This window comes from Monopterus albus, unplaced genomic scaffold (genome assembly GCF_001952655.1).
Source record: "Monopterus albus unplaced genomic scaffold, M_albus_1.0 scaffold83.1, whole genome shotgun sequence".
Classification (NCBI taxonomy): domain Eukaryota; kingdom Metazoa; phylum Chordata; class Actinopteri; order Synbranchiformes; family Synbranchidae; genus Monopterus; species Monopterus albus.
This window is the reverse complement of record NW_018127963.1, coordinates 1,252,827-1,273,224: the sequence shown is the minus strand read 5'-3', so window position 1 is coordinate 1,273,224 and position 20,398 is coordinate 1,252,827. Positions and strand designations below refer to the sequence as shown.

General features: G+C 39.3%; 2 protein-coding genes across 3 annotated transcripts in view; both read left to right on the top strand.

The window, feature by feature from the left end:
• The window catches only part of LOC109964012 (guanine nucleotide-binding protein subunit alpha-11), a 39,892-nt gene extending 27,720 nt beyond the window's left edge, over window positions 1-12,172 (top strand). Inside the window, exons 5-7 of the mRNA XM_020607012.1 lie at window positions 5,225-5,354; window positions 6,846-6,999; window positions 7,542-12,172. Coding sequence (XP_020462668.1) covers window positions 5,225-5,354; window positions 6,846-6,999; window positions 7,542-7,732 — 475 coding nt within the window. The 3' untranslated portion in view covers window positions 7,733-12,172. The remainder of the gene's footprint in view (window positions 1-5,224; window positions 5,355-6,845; window positions 7,000-7,541) is intronic.
• Window positions 12,173-13,929: 1,757 nt separating this feature from the next.
• tle5 (TLE family member 5, transcriptional modulator) overlaps window positions 13,930-20,398 on the top strand; it is a 51,991-nt gene continuing 45,522 nt past the window's right edge. The window contains exon 1 of one of the 2 annotated variants that reach the window (XM_020607020.1): window positions 13,930-14,922. In XM_020607020.1, the coding sequence (XP_020462676.1) occupies window positions 14,896-14,922 (27 nt within the window). In that variant the 5' untranslated portion in view covers window positions 13,930-14,895. The remainder of the gene's footprint in view (window positions 14,923-20,398) is intronic. The other variant, XM_020607018.1, reaches the window with a different exon arrangement.

Sequence of the window (20,398 nt, the reverse complement as noted above, 5' to 3'; positions counted from 1 at the left end):
GAGTTGAGGATTGATTTGTCTTTAGGAGTTGCCATCAAGGATGAACCTAGATTTCTATAATAAAATTTGGTGGGGTGATTGTCTGATATGTCACCTAATTCCCTCATAACTCTTGGGAATGTTTATTCTTGGTTGTCTCTGGACTGATTCACTTGCTTTTGGAGGGGGTGTGTGCTTCACTTTTCTTTCCTCCCTCTCTGTCTTTTGTTGTCCGTCCTGTCTCTAGCTATCTAAGTGATCTGGACCGTATTGGCTGAACCGTCCTATCTACCAACCCAACAAGATGTGCTTAGGGTTCGAATCCCAACCACTGGTATCATAGAATACCCTTTCGACTTGCAAAGCATCATTTTCAGGTAGAAGAAGAGCTACACAATTTTTACTAACCCCAGTTTTGTGCCCTACTAGTTTTGTTTTCATTTTAAAATAATAAAGGGCCTCTGAAATCTGATTCAGCACGTTTATATGTCACCTACTGCACTGTTTTATGTTCCCATTTTGTGTTTAAACCCGATGTCTGAATTCATTCTGTTAATTACCTCACATTCAATTTGTAATTACTTCCTCCAAAGCCATGTTTTTACCAGGGTTTCTTGGATTGTTCACAGCAAAACTCAAAAAAGTAATGAATGGATTTGGATGAATTCTTTTGGAGAGGTAGGATATGGCACATGGATCAATTAGATTTTGGTGCTGATCTGGACTATCATCCAGAGCAGGAGTTTTTTTAATGGATTCTTCACCATTATAGGGCCAATTGCAGTGTTTTTGCTTTTAATTCCATACAGAAAAAAGCAAGATATTGTTCATATAGGATCTACCACACACCAAAGTATGATCTAGATCCAAGTAATGTTTCACATGTGGTGATCCAGAATGTTTCATTTTATAGGGCTCACGGAAACCACACTATTGTTAGGCAACAAATAATGCTACAGACTCGCAACAATCAAATTCTAGCTGAAACTCTGCTGATTCAGGATGATATCAACAGACTTCACACATCTTTAAAAAGTATAGAGCTGGGATCTGAAAAGAACTGCCTTTACTGAAATACTGTTTTTCTTTAATAACATTCAAACTAATATCCATGTGATTCCAAGTGTTGGGTCATATTATAAGGGTCAAACTACCATGGGAATGTTGCTTTTAGGTGTCATAACATTATGGGGGACAGTGAACTGCCTTGACAGAGGCACTGTTGTCTAGTTTTGTAGTAGGTTTTATTAAACCTGAAACAATTCGCCAACTATTCTGGTGGTAGTTCAAAGTTGCAATGCTTGCTAAGAAGTTGGAGGTGTGCAACCTGTTGCCGGTAGCTTTTCTTCTAATAATAAAAGCAGAAAATGACAATTTTATTGTTGTAGATACATATTTGAAGTTGGGCTTGCTTACAGTTGGGGTAAGTACTATCCTCTGACAAATATAGTGTATTTGCTGCGGCTTCTTCAAAATAAAAGATATCCTATTTTTGCCAGCCACATGCTTTTCATGTGAAGCTGAAGCAGTAGGATGGTCTGTTTGCATTAGCAATAATTTAATACAGCTCTGATGCATGTGAAGACAGTGGACAGTAAACAATGAGGTTATCAAAGAGATGAAATTGCTCTTCCATCTATATTAAAAACTACTAAACAAAAAAGTAGGTTTCTCTGCCTCTTCTATTGCAAAGAAAATGCAAGCCATAAATAGTATGAACATTTTGATTTTATAAGTTTTAAAAGAATTTAAGCAAAATTATATTCAAGCCAACGTAACCTGGGTACTTTTTCTGTATCAGAATATTTTTTTTGTTTGTTTGTTTTTTTTGTCTTTTGTGATAGACTGATTTTCTTTGGGTTTAAAATTGCTACTTGGACAAAACAAGCAATTGGCAGATTAACTCATAATGAAAGTAGATGTTAGCTGCAACGTCAGCTCGTATATGCATCTATATTACCACTTTACCGCTGTCTGTAATTTGGTATGATTAAAAGCAGGCTTAGATAATGAGTAGATAATGAGTCACTGTATATTGATGCTTCATAAAGATTCCCAAGCTGTGCTGTTAAGAAGGCATTATAGTCCTTTATGGTTTTTCTGTTTAACCCAAAGATAAGGCCTCCAGGACTTGGCACAGAGACAGTCTTAGGACCTGCCAGCAATACAGAGAGCAGCTTGCCCACCTCCTTTTCTTGCAAAAAGAGAGAAGATGAAGAAATGGAGATAGATGCAGAGAACAAGAGTGATTTAGAAGAGTGCAAATCGATAGGAAGCCGTCATGTCAGCCCCTTCCTACGCTTGGCAAGGCTAGAAATAACTCTGCTTGCAATGAGGTTGTGCTGAAGAGGTTCCCAGCAGCCCTGCTGTAGCTAAGCTCTACTCTACTTGGCTGTGCTGCTGATGGTGAATAACTGCATGCTCTCAGTGACATCAATTTTGTGTTAAGAAACCAAAAATACAAATATGTAGTGGAAATGAATGTGATGTCTGAGGCTTTATTGGAGGAAGAGCATGATTACTGAGGTTTTTTGATTTAATAATTTATGACTTTGTTGTCGTATTGTTGCAGGATGAGAAGTCCCCCAGCCCAGTATGTGGATAGTGACAAGCATATGTGGCACTGTACTGCTTCTGCTTGCAGCTGACAGGGCAATGGCTCCAACAAGGAAGTCTTTCATAGACAAACATCTCCATTCGACTTGCTTCCGTCTCTTTTAATTGGCTTTTGAAGTCACAAAAAATGTCTTTTCACTTTGCTTACCCAACATAGGAGAGCTTATTGTATTAAGTAGGTCATTCATCCTTGCTAGAGGGGAAAAATAGGAGGTAGTGAAAGCGTTTTATTTTAGGCTGGGTCTTCTGGAGAACTTCATTTATCAATGTCCTCCCTGGCAGACTGAGTTCACCTTTGTGATGTGTGATCAAAATTGCACAGTGGAGCTGTCAAATGATATTGGGTATTTGGTCAACTTATCTGTGGAGTTGAGACGTAAACAGGACCTGTATTCATCAGTTATATGAGTTTAAATCATCACATGGATTTTTATTTCCTGTTCCAGCTTAGTTGGTTTGAATGGACAGATTAAAATATCTGATTTTTGCCCTTTCTGTGCCACCTCTATTATCTGGCAACATTGGGTCCTTACTTTAATTTCATTAATTTATTTTCTTGGTTTGGTGATTTGGAAGACAACTCATTCAAATAAGAATGTAGACAATAGAAACTACATTATCGAGTTGGTCCAGGTCTCCTATCCCAGAATAAAAACATACTGTGTGTCATGTCTTAGAGCCCCTTGTTTAGAATTTTACACTCTTTAATGTCTTCCCTTATTTCCCTGTTCTTAATGTTTAATATTTTCCTCATCTTTTTTCCTTAAACCCAATCCCTTTGTCCTCATCCAGCCACTATTGGTTGCTCCTCATGTACAGTCAGGGAAAAAATTATTTGAACCCCTGCTGATTTTGTAAGTTTGCCCACTAACAAAGAAATGATCAGTCTACAATGTCAATGGTAGGTTTATGTGAACAGTGAGAGACACAACAATAACAAAAAAATCCAGTTTAATGCATTACAAAAAAAGTTATAAAGTAATTTGCAAGTATTTGATCCCTTTGCAAAACGTGCTTTAGTACTTGGTGGCAAAACCTTTGTTGGCAATCACAGAGGTCAGACGTTTCTTGTAGTTGGCCACAAGGTTTGCACACATCTCAGGGGGGATTTTGACCCACTCCTCTTTGCAGATCCTCTCCAAGTCATTAATGTTTCATGGCTGATGTTTGGCAACTCGAACCTTCAGCTCCCTCCACAGATTTTCTATGGGATTAAGGTCTGGAGACTGACGAGGCCACTCCATGACCTTAATATGCTTCTTCTTGAGCCAATCCTTTGTTGCCTTGGCCGTGTGTTTTGGATCATTGTCATGCTGGAATACCCAACCACGACCCATTTTCAATGCCCTGACTGAGGGAAGGAGGTTGAGATTGGCAGTTAATTTATGTTTCTTCCATTTGCGAATAATCGCACCAACTGTTGTCACCTTCTCACCCAGCTGCTTGGCGATGGTCTTGTAGCCCATTCCAGCCTTGTGTAGGTCCACAATCTTGTCCCTGACATCCTTGGAAAGCTCTTTGGTCTTGGCCATGGTGAAGAGTTTGGAATCGGGATTGATTGATTGCTTCTGTGGACAGGTCTCTTTTATACAGATAATGAGCTGAGAGGGCTCCCAGTGTTACCTGTATAAAATGCGCCTGGGAGCCAGAGATCTTGCTGACTGATAGGGGATGATCAAGTACTTATTTCATTCATGAAAATTAATGTATAACTTTTTTTGTAATGCATTTTTCTCATGAGATGAGATCTTGCATGGAGCTCTCACTGTTCACATAAACCTACCATTGAAATTGTAGACTGATCATTTCTTTGTTAGTGGGCAAACTTACAAAATCAGCTGGGGTTCAAATAATTTTTTCCCTGACTGTATCTCTCACGTTTAACACCTAAACAAGGAAACACTCACTTTCTATTTCCTGCATGTACTGCATCGGCTTTGCAGAAAAGGGAGAGAAGGATGGCATTGTTTGTGCATACACATACACTTCCTTGTAGTTATTTTGGTTTACCTTAGGGAACGTTTGCTCTTTCCTCTCTGTGATTCACGCTGCGGATTTTCAGTTCATGTCTCTTCTTTTTAAACTCTGTGTAAAAGGGGTGATGTGCTTGAACTACACTAGATGTTTGAAGTGGTCTTCTGTACAAACGATCAGATAATACTGACCTCGAAACATGTTGGCCACCACTGGATACAAAGCTTAGTGTAAATGAAATAAATTAGGTGACATTTTGCAAGGTGAGTGCCTCATTGCACTGATAAATACTCTTTTTGAAAGTTATATTCCAGACCTGAAGTGACCCAAATTCTTGATTGTCCTTACTTGAATGACTTTAGGGTTTCCTCTGTGGTGGCTGTGTAACAAGATTTCAAATAAATCCCAATCTAATACATGTACTGTAATGAACTATTTGATTTGGGATGTGGACATGATGAACTGTGGTTCAAGTTTGATTCTCCTGTCGTTCTAAACATTTAACATTTGTTAAATCTTTGAGATAAAGATTGGGATGCATGCGTATCTTTTAATTACTAAACAGTGAAGATCATAAGACTCTTGAGTGATAGATTTAGCAGCAGCCTAACTTCTTCTCTCTGTTCTTCATTTCATCCTATTATGTTCCAAACAGGATGGTGGATGTGGGGGGTCAGAGGTCTGAGAGGAGGAAGTGGATCCACTGCTTTGAGAACGTCACCTCCATCATGTTTCTGGTGGCACTTAGCGAGTACGATCAGGTTCTAGTGGAGTCGGACAACGAGGTGAGACAGACAGGAGTTGTATCTGTGCAGATTCTCAGTCATCCAGGTCATAGTAAACCGCAACCGAAACCGAAATAACCTTGGAAATCACCGGGACTTGGATATCTATCCAATATCCAAGTCCAGTTGATTTCCAAGGTTATTTCGGTTGCGACAGGAGTTGTAGTTTCTGAATTGTTGAGTATGCACAACATTTTGTCACATTCACACCAAGACTTAAATTCTAGCTGTATTTTGGTATGAGATATTTAAACATTTAAATTTTGACAATGAAATGGTGTACCTGAACACACACACACACACACACACACACACACACACACACACACACAGACACGCACACACCATTAAACCTACACCCATCCACACTTATGTGTACACAGTGGTTCACATGACAAAGTGTCATGTGAAAGGTGTGGCTTACAGTGATGAACCCACAGAGTTATCACCAAACCATTCCATTCAGTTTCTGCAGAGCATTTTCTCTTTATCCAGCTCATCGTTTTGGTTTCATGGCCCGCAACCTTAACTGTACTGTTTTGATTCTCTCCTACTGCTCTTGTCAGCCTCATTGCCAGCAACAGCAGACAGTTGTTCACCAGCAGAGAAGCTCAGACAACTCCACTGTACACTACCGGCTCAGCATCAAGTAGCAGACAAAGTTAGCAACTAGCTGATGTTGGTAGCTAACCTTGTGGTGCTGATCCACTGTTTAGCAGCTACATAATCGGCTGATTCTATCAGATGTAGACCAAAAACTGAACTAAAAGGAGCATGGATTTACATTCACCAGGTGTCCAGAAAAACAACTTCAGTAAATGCTGATGTCTGCTGTAGGTACTAGTAGTTGTTTGACAGTCTTGAGAGTTTCCTGACTATTTCTCATCTGTTACTGTAATAAACAGCTATACCACAGTGCCCTCCAGCTGCAAAACTATTTGTCTAACAGATGTAAAACAGCCTCTGAATATGACCTATTAATTACTTTTGTTGTGCTGTGTATATATATCACCACTAAATTATAATAGCAGTTAACCATACCATACCAGTGAAAGTAGCATATTTTTGGTGTCATGTTATTGCAGAATTGGGTAAATAAATGGTGCTCCTAGTATGGAACCAGTTGACAGACCCTACTGCCCTCTACCCAAAACAGAAGGCAACAAAAGAGAAGTTTTATTGAAAATTACTGTTGGCTTTGTTATTGCCATACCTTTATTCAGCTAGGTCTTTGATGTTTCATCAGATACAGATATCAGTAAAAGTCAAGGTGAGGCCTGTGCATTTTCACATTCATAGACTTGGCACCAGTAATGGCTCTGGCAGACACACACATAAGACTCCTTAGTGTTGAGATATAAAAACTCTGGTTCAAAATTTCATTCACAGTGAAGAGTCACTCAAGCAGACTTTGATAGTTGAGTTTTCTGAATGCATCCTAACCTTGTATTTCTTTTCTTGTGTTTTCTCTTTATTCCTGGCTTATATCAGAATCGTATGGAGGAGAGTAAAGCTCTCTTCAGGACCATTATCACATATCCCTGGTTCCAAAACTCCTCTGTCATCCTCTTTCTAAACAAGAAGGACCTACTGGAGGAGAAGATTATGTATTCTCACCTGGTTGACTACTTCCCAGAGTTTGATGGTGATTTGACTAACCTTTTTTACCTCTGTGTTATTATAAATTTCATGTAGTCTGCCTGTCCTGACTGGTTATGTATTGTAAAATTCATTAACCATTTAGGCAAGAGGTTAAGCCTTTGGTCAAGCTCTGTCGTTTTCTTTTTTTTAAAGACCCTATGAAGATCAAATTGGCTGGTTTCTATCATAACAGTGAAAGTGGCTCTATACTCAGTGTCGGTATCAGCATCTGCACACAAGGGTTTCTTTCACTCTGGATGACTTTGTGTAGGCAGAATGTTTTAGCTCTTATTTGTGTTTGTAGAGTGACACCCTGTGGTTATAATGTTGTACTACAATCCAAACTGACATCCATCTTGCAGTGACTGAACACAGCAGTTCTTGATATTTTTGTCTTATCCTGTAAAATAAAGCAATGCCTACTCGCCCCTCTAATCAGCCACCTCTATAATGGACATAAAATGACATAAAAGATCAATAAAGGCTCAGTGACACTAAAACGAGTTCCAGTAAAAGCCCCCAAAAAATTGTATGTTGTTTTCTCAGGTCCCCAGCGGGATGCCCAGGCAGGACGGGAGTTCATCTTGAAGATGTTTGTGGACTTGAACCCTGACAGTGACAAGATAATCTACTCCCATTTCACATGCGCCACCGATACAGAGAATATCCGCTTCGTCTTTGCAGCCGTCAAAGACACCATCCTGCAGCTCAACCTCAAAGAATACAACCTGGTGTGAAGGAGAGATGGAAAAAGAGAGAGGGAGAGAGAGCAAGCAAGCAAGAGACCTCCGCCCCCCACCCCCCACATCTGCATGAAACACATTTGCTCTCAAAGACATGAGCTTTGCTTTATACTTTACCAGATCATGTTGGCCCCTTTGCCCACCTAGTTTCTCCAGTTGTTGATTTGCCTATGTTTTTTTAAATTTTTTTATATCTGTTTTGTGGTTCTATTAATTTGCTCCTCTTGCACAAACACACACAAATATAACACTCCCTTCATTTGTCCCCTTTTGCTGTGGAGTTTTGATCTGCTCCAGGGGTCTTCTTGGTCCTCTTTGGCCCTTGGCATGATTGATAATTGTTCTTTCTTTTTACACAACATTATCACCAGTGCTTGTGTGTACAAGGTGGGTAAAGAGCCTTCTCTGGGTACAGTAAGCTTTTATGGACAAAGGGCTTTCTCCCTTCTTCATATTTACCCCATGCATGTTATACACTACAGCAGGAGGGCAGGAGGTCAGGCTGCAGACTCTGGACTTGGCTCATCTGCATCGGGTAACTAATTATGATGATAGGATTATATTATTAGGCAGTGCTGGGATGCGGTGAGGTACTTAGTTCCCCTGGGTCTTAAATTTTTTGTTGTTGTTGTTGTTTGTTTTTGTTTTTTTGTTTTTTAAACCCTGCCCCAGATCACAGCACAGGATCTCTGTTGAATGTAAATAATTTTTTTATGCTTCGCACACAGAGTGGCGGCTAAACAGAGATGACTACTCTCTGGACTTTAAATAGTTTTCATTGTTAACTTCATGGCTCCATTATTACTGCTATTGTTCTTCAGTTAAAAGCAAGTTGAGGGTGACTAGTCAAAGGATTGCAACCCTCCAGAAAGAGTTGCAGTATGATCCATATACAACATCCATACATTAAGAAACAAACAATTAAGTGACACCAATAATTGATAGTTGCATACTGTGCATCAGCTCTGCTGTTATTGTGCATCATTGCTAATTTCAAACCACTTTTGCTCTGTAAATATAATTACATTGCCAGTGTCTTGTTCATTGCTTAAGTGGTTGAAGTACAAACAAAACATTTGGGAACTGGTATTACCAAAATTGTATTTTTTCTAATGTTGGCTCATTCAGATATTGATGGAATAACAACTGGCTTTGTGTGGCATTTCTTTTCTGTTTAACAGTTGCCTGGATCACATGTGTCAGTACTGTGATGGCGAGGATAATCTCTCTGTGTACAATGTGTGAACAATGTGTGAATGACAGTACCACATTAGTAGAGTGCAGTAGTTTGGGGGGTGGGGGGCTTTTGCTACGCCAGCTGGCTTCAGTCACAAGTTAGTGTCATTCATCTAAATCTGCATTATTTTGCCATTTTTTGGACCATTTGATAAACTGTAATGGCAGCAGAGTAAATAGTTGTTTTTTCCCCTTTTTTGTTTGTCTAATTTATCAACCAGATCTATGTATTGTTGATACAGTGAATGAGACTTCTTCCCTAATTTTAGTTTTTCCAGACTAGGACACAGGAAGAGATTTTATACTGCTGTAAAATATCAAAACTATTTTATGGACAAGTGTTCTATCTTTCTAATGATACTTCATATATTTAGTTGTTGCAGTTCTGTTTTTAAACGCTTGACAATGGGAAAGCAATGTTTCCATGTCAGGTATGTGCTTTATGCAAATAGGAAAATGAAAAAAAAACTTAGTGGTTTACTATTTACTGTTCAAGGAAGCTTGTGTTTTTTGTAATTTTTCAGGATACGTGTTGGCTATTGGTACCAGTCCCATATCGTGTCTCTTGCCTGATAGTTGTTTCAATATTCCATTAAGCTGAAAGTTGATTGATGGCTATTTTTGTCTTCTCATTGTAATTCATTCAGGTAAGCTTTCATAACTTTTTCATTACAAGGGCTACTATTAGCAGCTTTGGAAGAAATACAAGAGCTCTATGAATTGCATAGAGCACATTTAGTTAACGAGGGCGACTGAATCAAGAGTGTCGATGTCCTGTTAAGGACGATGGCTACACGTTCAGTGAAGGAGCAATGCAGTAGTCCGCAGATGCCTACATGACATTGCTGAGGAAAGTCTGGTGGCTGAATTTTTTTTTTGTTTGTTTTTTGTTGTTGTTTTCTGTCTTTCTGAGGAAGAGGAAAGAAGTGGGGGTTCCTGGGGTGCAGTAGCACATTTGAATGTCTTAGCTGTTGCACCTAAACATCCTCATCTCATGAATTTTGTGCTCTTCCTCTTGGCTCTATGATAATTTCCACTATGTGGTTATACATATTTGAGTTGACTCTTCATTGGAAGTTATTCTGTGGTGGATTTTGGCATTGCCTATGTTGGAGTCAGAACAAAAGGAGTGCTAGCACATTGAAATAGTATCTCAGTCGGATTTAACTTATTAGATACATTCTTACTGATCTTAAATTGTTTACTAAAAGGTTTAGAATTCACATTTCTTGGTGATTTTTCTACATAAAAGTAGTGTGACCTACCTGCGTAGATGCACGCTATGAGAATATATTTAGAAATTGTCATGCTAATATGTACATTAAACCATTATGTGTAGATTTTGTGCATTCTGAAACACCCAATAAAAGAGGGAGGTGTTTATTTAAGCTAAGTGCCACTGTGCGAGTTGAAACGTTTGAAATGTTTCAAGGGTCAGACTTTGAGAAAGCATGTTTGTTTTGGCTTTGATCTTGTTTATTCAGCTTGTATTGGTAAAAGATTAATCTTTGGTGCTTCAGCCAACATTTAAAGGTGTTTTGTTAGTTTGTCCCATATGTAGGGTGACGCTTCACATGAGCTCACTAACAAGTTAAATTTGTGGGTGCCGCAATTATTATTATTATTATTTGTAGTAGTATTTTGATATGTGGATGAATAAACTGACTGACTCGAGCTGAGTTCGCTCCACTGCTGGGATAATAGATGATGTCTGTTAGTGTTTTTAAAATTTTCTGCTTGGCTTTCAGGAGGCACACTCCCTTCCCCTGAACTGAGGCTCGCCACTTCAAGGGCAGGTGTGTGGTCTGTTATGCTTCATTCCTATATACATGATTTGTTGTCCAGCAAATAAACTTGAACGGCCTGCTGTGAGGATGGTAAACAAAATGAAGGCGACCACTCCAGAGACTACTGTTGGCATGATGCGTACTCTTTTAAAAATGTTTTTCAATTCTTCACTTGCTGACAATATGTAGACTTCATAACTTATCTGGTCAGTGGTTCACAGAACCAGCCCCACAAAAAGTCAGATACTGTAACTACACTAACAGTCATTAGAGCCGGTGGCAGATTTGGGTCAGTTATTTAAAAACATTTCCACTGATTGATACTGTATGTATATGCTTTATTCTGCATAGAAGACAAGTTGGTGAAATTTTGTGTGACAATCCAGTACAAAACACAGTGCCAAGCAAAATCAGTCGCAACAGGAAGGATATCAACAGTCTAACATTTGTTATAACTTGACCCCATTCTCTGTGTTCATGTTATTAGACTTTTACATTGTATTTTTCTCTCTCTCGCCAAATGAAGCTTGTGTTAAGCCTCAGTATTAATGCATTTACCACTTGCAAAGTGAAGGTACTGAAATGGCAATTTTAATATTTTGGTGGTTAAAATAAGTAAGTGAACGAATATGCTGTGTGTTTACATGATGATATTCTCTGCTCCCCGCACCCCTCCCCCCTTTCTTAATTTCCCGGGTCAGAGGCAATGAAATTGCACCACTGCAATGGACCTGCATTCATGCAACTTAGATGTCCATTCAAGTGCTTGTTGGTATTCTGAGGTGTGTGTGTGTGTGTGTGTGTGTGTGTACACTTTTGATGGCTTTTTCTTATGCTTGAGATCCATTCTGGTCAGAGGGATGGAAATACAGTGATATTAAAATATATCTTTGCATCTTTTTTGTTTTCTTTTGTAAGGTTGACACTCCTTAACATGTATGTTTAGGACCACTTAAGATGACACTTTTTAAAGAGTTTAAATAAACTTTGTGTAGTGGTGTACAAATTGAAAGTAATGTATTTTTGTTAATTTTTTTTTCTTTTTTTAAGTATACCAAATGTAAATTATGTACAATGAGTGTGCCAATCCCCTTTCTTTGTAAAGCCAGACTCTTAACAAGTGCCAATGTTGTGAAAAATCAGAGGGCCTGTGAATTCCATGGTCCAGTTTTTAAAACATAAACACTCAAGTATGTGGTTAACATAAAAGGACAGTTGTGGTTAACATAAAAGGACAGTTTTATGCTATATTTAAGACTAATGAACTGCTGTTTTTAAGATAAATGTCATTTTAATTGCATGTGTTTGTCAGGTTGGGGAGGGAATGGGAGGGTGAGATACTGTATTCATGCAACATAAAGGGTCCTAATGGTTATTGATTTGAACATGAAAATGACTTTCATAGCCTTCGCCTTTAAATGTTTTAAATTGGAATAAAATATGTTCCTATACTCTTACACTCTTGTTGTGTTGTTGTACTTCTTCTTTGGAGTGAGAAAATGTTTTGTGTGATTAAAGGAATATATAACTTCCTATGTTACCATAAATCTTACTGTATACATTACTGCTACTATTTTGCATGTTTAAGAATTACTATTATATTTTTCTGCTGTCCAATCTGCAGCTGGTTTCCCCTCATTTCAATACAGTATTAAAACCTGTATGTTTTAGGTAAGTCACAACAGCCGCATTATTAACTGAATAATTTCTGTCACATTAGTGTTGGATGGTAATACAGTGTGTGCATCTCAGTTATGTTATTGAAGTTACAGTAAAATAATCTGACAGTTAAAATATTCATACTGCCACATTAGGCTATGTTTTTATATCTCCACAGTTTTTTTTGTTTGTTTGTTTTGTCATTATGAAATTATGGATACCAAAGATTACTTGGAAGTTGTTTAGTTTGTAAATAAAAGAACCGCATGTTTCAAAAAAGGTCAGCTGGCAGGTGTACTCCAAACAATACATGCTTTATAGTTACTGGCTTTAAATATGGAAAAAAAAAAAATACTAGTATGATCCTTTACCCTATAGGTACAAGATGCTTCAGTTACCTGCCACAACATGTGACTGCAGTCTGTGATCAAGACACTCTTTGTTTCTTCCTTGAAAGTAAATGTGAACATCAACTGAAATCACTGACATAAAACAGTGCTCGGGTTGCAGAGGTTAACATTTAATGGAAAGAATTTCAACTCTAAAGCAACTTGAATTACAACAAAACCTTAATTATTATTACAAAGGAGGGTCATGTTAGATCGAATTAAAAAAACAGCATTTGCCAGTTTTTTAAAGATCTGACACTGAGCATTGTGATGACTTTTCAAAGCAACACAAGGCAACCCGCAGAGGTCCAAACTAGCAGCATGCAGGTGCATCATACAAAAATGTATAGGTCTACTTTGTTGAAGGGAATTTCTCCTTTCGGCAAAGTATAGCCTTTAACATCAAGGCAACATGTAGTAAATAGAAAAAAATGCATTAATATGGAGGAACATTGCCTATAAATTCAGCCAAATAAACCTTTCTGGTAATTTTCCTCAGAATTTACATTTCATGATGATACACATACTACATGTTTAGTTTTTTAAACCTGCTTCTGATATAGTTTAATGCAAAATCTCTTCAAATGTGACTGACAAAAATCTAAATAAAAAGGGATTTTGTATTCTTTACCACAATTTCATATCAGGCAGTGCAGAAAAGATTTTAGCCCATAATGTACAGCAGCAATTTAATGTACAACAATTATAATTCAACTTTTAAATGAATGAAATGTATTTATTGATCCCCACTAGGAGCAACCCCATTTACAGTCTCTTTGTCACTGGATACATTCATATTTAAGAAACTATGGATTAAAGACTCTTTAAATACTCACAATTTAGAGTGGGGTTCTCAGTATTTTTAAGTAATATTTCAATTATTATAATTGTTATTATACTGAATAGCATTTCTTATTTAGCAAAGGCCAGATAAGGATAAATGAATGGAAGGATTGATATAGATAGTTGGCAAACTACAAGATGTTTTACCATGTTTTGTCCAAAGGTTCTCAAAATCATTTTGACTGGTGTTTTACAGCCATAGTCTGTGAAAAGGCTTCGGGTGGTGTACTGTATATTGATGTTAATGTTGGGATTAGTCGGACCTAGTGCACCGATAGTCACACATTTCTGAGACAGTGTGGCGGACTGTCCACAAGGGGCGATAGCTGCTCAGACATCAGCCGCTTGATGAGGCAGATCTGCGGCGTGTATATCTGCACGGCACCGCTTATCTATCCGCTGTGTTTCTGTGTGGGGCGTTCAGCTCAGCGCCAAACGACCAGCTCCAGGAATGGACTGACTTTCTAGCCTCACCAACACTGACAAATCCAAAAGGATAAACATTCAGAGCCTGGGAACATTTCAATTTGAAGTTGGTTTGCCGTGTGAGCGACAACAGAGATTTGGTGTGTTCCCGGAACATTCGCGCGATTTGTTTGTTGCCGTTGGACGAAACGGGATTCAAGTTAACGAACCCGCAGACATTTTGTTATTTCTGAGAATTAGACCGTTTTTCCATTCCTACTTTTTCATCAGTGTAGTCGCAGCTGGCTGAGGAAAACGAGCAGAAAGCTTCGAAGCGGCAGCACAAGGTGGAGGAAGAGAAATTACACTCGCTAGCTACATCCCAGACACCACTGTGTGCATAACGTTATTAATTTATGTGCGTTGAGCTGGCATCGCTGCCGCTGGTGCGTTAAGGCGGAAAGCTTGCAACAGCGATGAATCATTTTTGACTGACAGCGTTTGAAGAATTAGCTAGCATATCCAGTGAGGAAGCGGCACTGGTGGTGGTTGCCTCTTCTCAGACACAGTAAATACAGGGTTGGGACAGGTAAAGCTGAGTGGCCTTGCATCGCCCAGACAAGACACCGACTCATGTACCTCGCTGACGACACTTATATTCAGCTTAATATTTTGGGGTTCGTTAGCTGCCGTTAGCTAGTCATCCTGCTAAGGCTGGACAGCTCCTGGTTAAGGCTGGGCTAGCTTTGGACAAAGGACCAACGCAAGGAAAAATTTATAAACACAGGGCACACAGTTAATCGTGTTTGGGAAGGAGAGCAACAAACAAGGAACTGACATGATGTTTCCACAATCAAGACACTCAGTAAGTGATTTTAATTTGACATTTGTTCAGAAATTAGGCACTTTCTTTACCAAGCGGTTTATCCAGGCAGGGAAATTATGCATCTAACTAGTTTTATGACAGCAGAGAGCTATTATGAAATACTGGGGATTTTTTTCGGACCATGGTAACAAATATTGATTTATAATTGCAGAAGATGTGTGGTTGGTGGTTACCGAGATATGACATGATGTAGAGAAAACATTCTTTATTGTGGCTTTACACTGTTCCACTTTTTGCAGATGTTGGCGTCCTCCAAATCAAACAGCTCTAATGAATGCTGCCAGATTTCACAAGTGCTTGATTTTACCCCCCTGTGTCACTTTCATACTGCTGCATTGCCAAAAAGGCCAAATAAATAAATAAGAGCGGTAGTCCTGTTGGAACATTTTTCAGAAAGGGAAGCAAAACAAGTGGTGTAGTTATCGACATTGTATGGCAACTCAGCCACTCAAAATGCACTATTCTGTGCAGGTAGGTGTTTTATGACTGGGAAAGCACACATCATCTCAGTTCCCCTAAATCTCAAGTTTCCATGGTAACAGAAACTCAGACCAGGGCATGTAATTCATCAGTGATGAGGGCTCTCAGTCCACTGGTCAAACATTCATGTTTAGTGTCTGCAGAATTGTTAGTTGTCAGACGAGACATTCAGTTGTGTCACTGCTGCTGTGGAAAAGTGATTCTCTCAGTTAAGAGCAAAAAAAAGAATTTTTGGTTTTCGGCTGCTATCCAAGCTTAAAAGAAGCCAACTCCATAATACATGGTCCCATGAGAATCCTAACTAAGCCTACCTTTGTTTTCACTTTCTAGCTTTGGTTGACATTTCACCTTACCCCCGCAAGGGCAAATTTAACTAAGGGCGATTTGTGTAGCTACCGTAATTGTGGCACAGGTAAACACAACAGCAAAAAGGCTGTTATGTTGTCAGGGACTGTGCCCTCTGCTTCTCCCTGGCAACATCTTGTCGCCACCGCTGGTTCTTTAACTTAACTTAATCAAATAAAACCTTACTCTTTTTCACTTAAAAAAAATTTACACTGCTGGATATAAAAGTTGTATTGTATAGTTGCTGCCAAACTAATACACCAGTCAACAACTCAGTGGTGTGCATCTTACATGTGCTCAAAGTCACAGAAGCTGTGAATTTGGAGTGGTTACTGTTGGAGTGAAAACCCAATGATGCAGTGGGATGTGATGCTTGCCCTTTATTCATTTACTATCACAAGAGTGAATTGTCTCCCAAAGCACTATGGGATAGCAGGCAGTGCAAAGAGTGACAAGTGATGAGGGGTTAAAAAAAAATTCACATGCACAACTGAAAAAAGAACTTTAGTCTTTACCAGGTGTGGATTAATGTGTGTTGGGGGAGAAGATCATGTTACAGTTTGTCACATGTTGTTTCTCTTTAGAATTCCAGATACAGATATGCTGATTTGGGCATCATGTCGCATAAATTGTTAGTAGAATTATAGGGTGCTTATTTATTAACTTTGAGTGAAAAGTGAAGGAGGCAAGGGTACACAGTTTAGCCCAGTTTCCACCAAAGATACCTTTCCCTGGGCAACAGGAACCTTTTGCGGAACGTAGTTCCTCTACCTGTGTTTCCACTGAAGGAACTATGGTCTAAATTTAGCTCTGGACCATAGTTTTATCTTCCAAAAAACTCTCTCATCGGTGAGCAGTACTTTCTGAAGATCTGAGAACTATCAGCCTGCAGTACTGGGCATCCCACACCAGTCAAATACCATTTTACACGTGACATTCTTAACACCCTGCTGCAGATGGTCACACTTTCACATCAGCTGATTAAAGGGGTTTTTCATTGCAGGAACCTATTGAAACCTTCCACCGAGTTACGCTTGTCACAGGTTCTGCATATGTTTCCACTACACTGGACCCACTTTGGAGGTTTGTCCTGGGAGCTAAATTTCAGGACGCCCCAGGAGGTTGTACTAAAATCAATTACCAGGACCATGTGAGGGGGAGGGGGTGGGGTACCTGCATGCAGGTACTAAAAGTCTGCATCTTCACACCTCAAGCATTAGCATTACAAGCACTGTGTGTAAACACACAGCTGACTGCTGGAAAAACAAAGGACGGTCTGCGTCAACCTGGGAGGCTGTGCTTGGTGAGGGTTAAGGGACATACGGGGTATACCACTTGTTAGGTTCCAATAGTGGAAACGTGGCATAAATTATTTAATATTCCCGGGGCTATGAAAAATCCATATCGCATTGCACTCCAGGGACTTTTACACCAGGGAATGTTTTTGGGCTTTAGTTCCTGGGAACAAACAGTACCTGGAACTTTCTGGTGAAAGTGCACCTTTATTTTTATTTTTTGCTTCCAGTGGGTCGTCACAGTGTGGCCCCTTAAGAGTGAACCTTGACTTAGCTCTTACAATATAGCTGCAACTTCAGAAATATCTTAAAATTAAATTCACAGACTGTTTCTCAGTTTCAGGTTCTATGTAGCGGATTTTCTATTATGTCCATGTAATGCTTACCTGCACTCAACTACTTGGACAAGATATCACTTTAGAGCCATACTTTCAAACCAACCCTTGCTTCTTCTGGGTGAAGTGGTGAAGCAGTCACCTCCTGATGGGTTGAGAACTCAGTCACATTTTCCAAGGTGAGAGCAGGTGTGCCACTCTGCTCCTGCCTGCTTGCCTGTCTGGTTATTTTTTCTTATCCAGTTTAGTACCTTTACACTGCTTGATTGGAGTATTAAGACCCAGCACACATGATTAAAGATAGGGTTTGGGAATTTGGCTTGTCTCTTCACTAAAGCTGCAGCTAGTTGAGTCTTAGCCTGTTACAACCAACCATTTCCAAACCCCCACCCCTCAAATATACCTGTGACTAACCACCAACCCTCCACCACATCTTTAAACATTAATATACTCTACATGAACACACATCTTCCCTCTTTTTAAGATCATGCTGCTGCTACTGCTGTCACAGGCTCGAGCACAGGGAGAACGTGTGACACCCATATACTGTAGATATGAGGGTCAAAGATAAGAAGCTGGAAGATGAGAGAGTAACAGCACTGCCTCATAATGACAGATAATAGATCTTTCAAAGTGACTCAGTCATGACTGAATCTGCCTTCCTTTTACTTTTGTTTGCCCACTCTGTAGTAAAGATCCAGAATGGCATATGATGTGAACAAAAGCCTTAAATTTCCATTGTGGATGTGTGCAGTTGAGGATGTAGTTGCATCAAGTATGATGCATCTGATTTATAGCATCAGGGTACTTGCAGAGGAATTTGTATTGGTGGTGGTGATGTGTGGTCACATTGCATTAAAATAATGTTAAAGCGTTTCCTGTGCGAATGGTAAAAGCTGTTGCCTTTACTGGGACACTTAAGGCAATTTATTTTGTTAATGTAAAGTGTATGTGAAAGGGCATAATGGCAGAGGATAATCAGCTTTTAGCTGTTTCATAGTTAGGCACAAGAGAAAGCTGTTCCTGTCAAACCTTGGGACAGGCCAGTTTTTCCCCATTTGAATGTTTTCTGCTTTTCTTCCAGAGATGTGTGGGATGGGTTCTTGCCATCTGCAGTTTAACACTTTGTTTTGGTTATAGGGTGCATTTTGTTCAGAAGTCATGTCTGGTGGAAGCTCTTATTACTGTTTTTCACAGCTCCATTCAGATATACGACGGTCACAGCGAGAGGTAGTGGGTATTGTCACTTTATTACGTTTTGATATTTTTTCATGTGAGAAAGTAGCCATTTAGATTTTGAATATGTGGTCAGTCTATCCAAGTAATGCCAATTTAGATATTTGCTCCAATGTTTTTGGAGATGCGAGTACCCGCCCATCTAGCTGTAATTAATAGACAGCTACCATTTTGCCCGGACAGTCGGCATCATCCGCTCATTCTGATTTTTCTGTCAACAAGGACACTCCTGTTCCAGTTGCACATTGAGCATGCTCCATCCTCCAGCCCTCAGGAGTAGAGACTCAATGTCCAAACTTATCAAATATGGGAGTCTGAGCTTTGAACTACCACAAATTTTGTTCTAATTAATATGAATGACATAGACTGTATTCACATTGTGGCCATATTTGTTGTCACATGACAACTGAGGTGGGAAACTGTACGCCAAATCTCGACAGACATGGCATTGGAAAAAAGTTTAGCATGTGGCCCTCTGCTAACTTTTAATCTAGTTGAAAACTGGGCTAACGGGCATCTAAATTTTTTATATATATATATATATTCACTTGCCACACTCTTGTAATAGATTTCCTCACTTAAGATTGTTTGGTCTATGGAAAATGCTGGGGCCCACTTCCTGGAAGCAGGTATCTTTTGCCAGTCTCTTCACGCCCCATCAAACACACTGCTAAAGTCTTTTGAACAAACTTTTGTGCTGGATGTGATCTGTATGAACATTATGCAAAAATATGTATTCCAGTGAGTATAATGTCCTATAACATTACTGACTTAACCAGCACAATTCTGAGGCTGGGTGAAGAGACACCAAGACAGTTGACATTACATTAAGAGCTTGATTACATTCTGTGTTTTACTTGCATACCTAAATAAACGTGTGCAAGATGTGCACTGATATTTTAGAATGACTTTACACCTTTCCTATTGTAACACTAACATTTTCAGAGTGTAATGGTAGCTTGGACGTGGTTGAATGCTAATGTTAGCTTTTGTTTAATGGTGACATTAACTAAATGGTTATCAAATATGTTATTTTACCTTCAAAATGTGGCCTGATGTCCTTCTGAATTTTCACTATCCACTGTTTTCTTAGTTGTTGATCATTCAGAGCGGTGAAATGATAACGTTTTGCCAGATTCCCTATGTTTATACAGCTTAGAACCTGTAATAGCAGTAAGACACGATCCCTTTCATAAACTTCCCACCCTGATTGTCGCATGGCAACAAATATGGCTCTCATGTGATTATGATCTATGCTGCAGGGGTAGAAGAATGGAAAAAATTACCACACACTGGAAACTTACAGGATGTATGTAGAACATGTGACCATTGTTTTGACCCACCGGTCTTCTTCAGGGCAAGTAAACTGTAGGATTAGGACAGTCAGGTGAGGCTGTAGAAGGGACGCTGCTCCACTCATCTGTGGTAATGTTACTCCAGTGCCTCACTTAGATAGCGAGATTGCAGGTGAGTCCTCAGATGTGGTTTTTTGTACTTGAGTAGGTATCTGCTTTTTTGCAGAGGCGGCACCATGGCACTGCTCTGGTGTGTCATTATTGGCCAATCAGCGCAACTTTGTGCGCTACTATCCTGCACTTTGTCCTTGCAAACATAATCTTACATGTCCTCTACCTCTCAGTAAAGTAAGATAGTAACTGGTCAAGCTGATGGTGAATTTTAAGAACATCCTCTGTTGGGCTGCAAGGAAAATTACATGAAAATGGCCTTATTGACATAGCATCATTGTTGGATTCGATCAGGTCA